The sequence below is a fragment of the Corapipo altera genome, unplaced genomic scaffold (assembly GCF_003945725.1).
Source record: "Corapipo altera isolate COAL_440 unplaced genomic scaffold, ASM394572v1 296, whole genome shotgun sequence".
In the NCBI taxonomy this organism is placed as follows: Eukaryota; Metazoa; Chordata; class Aves; order Passeriformes; family Pipridae; genus Corapipo; species Corapipo altera.
Window position 1 is genome coordinate 15,253 of NW_020885148.1, and position 4,148 is coordinate 19,400.

A 4,148-nucleotide genomic window follows, 5' to 3' on the forward strand; every position below is an offset into this window, starting at 1 on the left:
CTCCAGACCCTTCCCCATCCTCGTGTCCCTCCTTTGGATGCTCCAGACCCTTCCCCATCCTCGTGTCCCTCCTTTGGATGCCCTCCAACGCGACTTCAGCGTCCTGGCTCCGAGGGGAAAGAGGTACCTGGCTGAGCTCTGCTCCCATGGGAGGAGGTGCTGCCTGGGCAGGCCTGGGGCTCTGTGTGCCCAGGGCTGTGTGTCCCAGGGCTGTGTGTCCCAGGGCTGTGTGTCCCAGGGCTGTGTGTGCCCAGCCCGTGTCCCCAGGGCTGTTATAGCCTCCCTACACGTGACAGCAGAGCTGGAGCTGCAAGATGACTCCAGCACTGAGAGGGACCCGCTGTGTGACAGCAGGGGCAGCAAACAGAACAGCAGGAGAGCTCCTGGAGTTCCCCACATGGAAAATTTCCCGGCCCGTCCTGACCCAACGAACCCCCCGATGTAAATGTGACGTGGGGGCATCGATCCAAGGGGGATCCGAGCTGCCAGGGCTGGGAAGAGGCACTAAATCACCCTCCTTGCTGCCCTGGCAGCCTGTCAAGGGGCTGGGAAAACCCTGCCACCAATCCCGGAAAATGCCATCCCAGGAATCCGAAGCAGGAGCTCCACAGCTGATCTCAGGGATAAGGAATGACCTCAGAACAGAGGGAAAGTTCATTGTGAGCAACCATCCCACCGGTCAGGGAGAGTCATCCCACTGCAGCACACAGAAAAAAATATCCTGAGTTGGGAGGGACCCACAGGGATCATCCAGCCCAACTCCCAGCCCTGCCCAGGACACCCCAAAAATCCCCCCCTGTCCCTCAGAGTGTTGTCCAAACCCTCCTGGAGCTCTGGCAGCCTTGGGGCCGTGGCACTGCCCTGGGGAGCCTGGGCAGTGCCCCAGCACCCTCTGGGGAAGAACCTTTCCCTGAGATCCAACCTGACCCTGCCCTGGCACAGCTCCAGCTGGGTTTCAGGTCACCTCCAATCCAGAAATTTCCCATGGAAATGAACTCCCTGGAACCCTGCTGGGTTTTTTATGGCATCACCCAGGAGATTGTCTGTATTCTGTGCCAAATACCCTGAAAAACAGGCCGAAGTTTAGGTTGGGCTTGCAGGGATGTGCTTGGAAAAGAAAATGTATTCCCAGCTGGAACGAGCAGCAAACACTGCACTGACACAGGCTGCCCTAAGGATGGGGAATTCCTCCTGCTGGGAGCAGAGGGCAGGGCAGATCCTGGCCAGGGACGTGGCAGGATCCCCTGGGCCATCCGGGGCTGCACTTTCACTTTGAGTTACCTCAGGAAAGGGTAGGACAGGGCTTGTGATTCGTCCAAGCCTCGGCTTTATCCGGCTGATGTCAACCTTCCCTGCCCTGCTGTGCCTTGTGATCCGCAGTTCCTGAGCACCTTGAACTTCCTGAGAGCTGCCAGAGGAAAAAAAAAACCAAAAATAAAACCGAAAATAAATGTCAGAACAGCACCTTAACCATGTTATTGCATCGCTGCTCTGGGACGGCACGGGAGCCCTCCCTGCCAAAAGCAACTCGCAAAGAAAACGAAGAGTCGCTGTTTGGATGCAGCAAAACGGTTCTAATGTGAAAAAAAAAAGAAGTTGGTTTTGGTAAAAATAGTTGTGATCCTGAAGGAAACAAAGGCAGAGGCCGCGCGGAATGTGCTGCTGGCAGCTCCTTCCCAGGAAAAGCCGGCAGGAAACGGAGCAGGGAGGGCTTTTAATCGTCGTTGCCACTGTTGTTACGGAACAGCTCGGGAGTTATCGGGAGTGGCAGGAGACGCCCCGAGGGACCGGGACACAGCTCGGGGGCAGCGCCGACCCCACCCCGGGGACGAGGCACGGCCGCATCTCAGTGGAGAGGAAAAACGCCGCGGTCCCCGGTCCAGCCTCCCCCGGGGGCTCCCCGGGCGTTTTCCTTCTCTTTCCCTGGTTTTCTTATCCTGCAGCGTCCCCAGGACGTGGAAAACCAGGGGATTTCCCCTTCTCAACGGGACCGACTTCCAGCCGCGCTTGGGCACCGGGACAGCGGCTCCGGTCCCCGGTGACATCGCCGGGGGGTCCCGCTGGATGGGGGGGAGCGAACCGGGGATGTTCCCCCCGCCCCCGGCCCGGACCCCCCCGGGAAACGAAAGCGAAAGTGTCGCTGTCCCCTCGCCGTGGGGCAGCCCCGACATCCCGAGGGACATCCCGGGATGGGGACACGGGACCCCGACGCCTCCTCCCCCCGCCCCACTCACCGGCGGCGCGGCTGGAAAACGGGAACCGAGCGGGGCTGCGAGGAGCAGGCGGAAGATCGGGAATAGGTGGAGCCCCCGGGATACCCCGCCCGGGATACCCGGGCCGGTACCACCCCTGGGCGGTCCCGCCGCGCTCCTGGGACTCGTAGTTCGGAGCGAGGGACCGGGACAGCCCGGGAACCAGGACACCTCGGGGCAGGGATGCTCCGGTGAGCAGGACATCCCTGGGACCGGGACAACACGGGGACCGGGACATCCTGGGGACTGGGACACCCCCGGGACCGGGACCCCCCGAGGATGGGGAAACCCGGGGGGCCGGGATGCTCTGGTGAGCAGGACATCCCTGGAACCGGGACACCCCAGAGACATCCCGGTAACGGGACACCCCTGGGACTGGGACATCCTGGTGATCAGGACACCCCGGGGGCAGAATCATAGAATGTTAAGGCGTTGGAAGGACCTTAAAGACGATCTCGTCCCACCAGAGCAGAGTAGAGGGGGAGAATCCCCTCCTTGGACCTGCTGGCCACGCTCCTTTGGATGCAGCCCAGGATTCCGTTGGTCTCTGGGCTGTGAGCTGGCTCATGGAATCACAGAACCACTGAGGTTGGAAAAGCCCTCTGAGATCATCGAGTCCACCCTGTGCCCGATCTCCACTTTGTCCCCGGATAATATTTTATGATTCTGATTATTATTATTTATTTTTTTTGGCGCCTCGTGGCTGGGGGCTTCGCTTACTTGTTACAGCGACCAGCTGTGTCTTCAGTATCAGTGTGTGGAGGGGTTTGTCGGAAACGCAATAACACCGCGAAGAGTAACTGAATAACACTAAAAAAAAAGAAGGAAAAACCTCTATTTTTTTTTCCTTTAGTGTTGATGGGTAACCAATAGGTCGAAGGGGGGCAAATTTGCTCTCGCGAGGAGAAACTCCCTGCAAACGGGACTGTTTCTTTAGGTTCTGTGATGTAAAGATGTCCGGGGTGTGTGTGTGTGTCAAACTCCCCAATATTTGGAACGCTCGGCTCCTTTTCCCGGGATCGCTCCCCACCCCTTCCCCTCCCGACCCCCAGCGTGATTGACACCCGCGCCGCCCAATCAGCGAGCGCGCCGCCGACTGAGCCAACCAATCGCCTCCCGCGCTGCCGCCCCCGCCCTCCCGCATCCGGGCACGGCGGGAAGCGGGGCGGGGAGGGCGGGGCCCGCCTGGGGCCCGGCCAATGAGGGGCGCGGGCGCGGGCGCGCGCGCGCGGCGGCAGCCAATGGGCGCGGAGGACGCCCGGGGGGACACGGCCAAGGTGACGCTCCCCCCTCAGAGCCGCCGCCGCCGCCGCCCCGAGCGGACCCCGCGCAGGTGGGACCCGCTCCCGGGCCCGACCCCGGCCCCGCCGCCACCGCGGCAGCCTCGGAGGGTTCTGGGGCAGCTCGGGGCGCGGCCGGTGCTCGCTGGGGTCGTGCCCTTCGCTGCCCTTGCCCTCATGAGGGGCTCGGGGGGTTCGGGTGTGGCGAGGAGGGCGCGATGAGCAGCTCTGAGCCGGCCCGGGGAGGGCACCGAGCGGGGATTAACGGGGAGCTGGGGGGGGCAGGGCCGAGGGGACAAAGGGGGGGACGAAGCCTCGGGGACAGCCGGGGGACACACAAGGGCCGAGGGGGCAAAGCCTCGGGGACACGTAGCGGTGGTGGGGACGAAGCTTTGGTGACAACCGGGGGACACGGGGGTCAGAGCCTGGGGGACAGCGAGGGCACACGGAGCCGTGGTGGGGACACAGCCGTGGGGACGTGGAACCACGGTGGGGACACAGCCTTTGGGGACAGGGAACATTTGGGCAGAGCCCCGGAGGGACACGGTGGGGTCGGTGAGGGCAAAGCCTCGGGGACAGCCGGGGACAGGGGGCAAAGTCTTGGTGACAGCAGGGG

At 62.6% G+C, this 4,148-nt stretch overlaps 2 protein-coding genes across 4 annotated transcripts in view; one reads left to right on the forward strand and one right to left on the reverse strand.

Moving 5' to 3' along the window:
- CALCOCO2 (calcium binding and coiled-coil domain 2) overlaps nt 1-2,339 on the reverse strand; it is a 12,091-nt gene extending 9,752 nt beyond the window's left edge. For 2 of the 3 annotated variants that reach the window (XM_027670181.1, XM_027670179.1), the window contains exon 1: nt 128-161. In XM_027670181.1, coding sequence (XP_027525982.1) covers nt 128-148 — 21 coding nt within the window. In that variant the 5' untranslated portion in view covers nt 149-161. Of the gene's footprint in view, nt 1-127; nt 162-1,281; nt 1,402-2,234 lie in introns of those variants that run through there. The other variant, XM_027670182.1, reaches the window with a different exon arrangement.
- A 1,157-nt stretch (nt 2,340-3,496) lies between these two features.
- ATP5MC1 (ATP synthase membrane subunit c locus 1) overlaps nt 3,497-4,148 on the forward strand; it is a 3,275-nt gene continuing 2,623 nt past the window's right edge. Inside the window, exon 1 of the mRNA XM_027670185.1 lies at nt 3,497-3,585. The gene's annotated coding sequence lies outside the window, so the exon portion shown is untranslated. The remainder of the gene's footprint in view (nt 3,586-4,148) is intronic.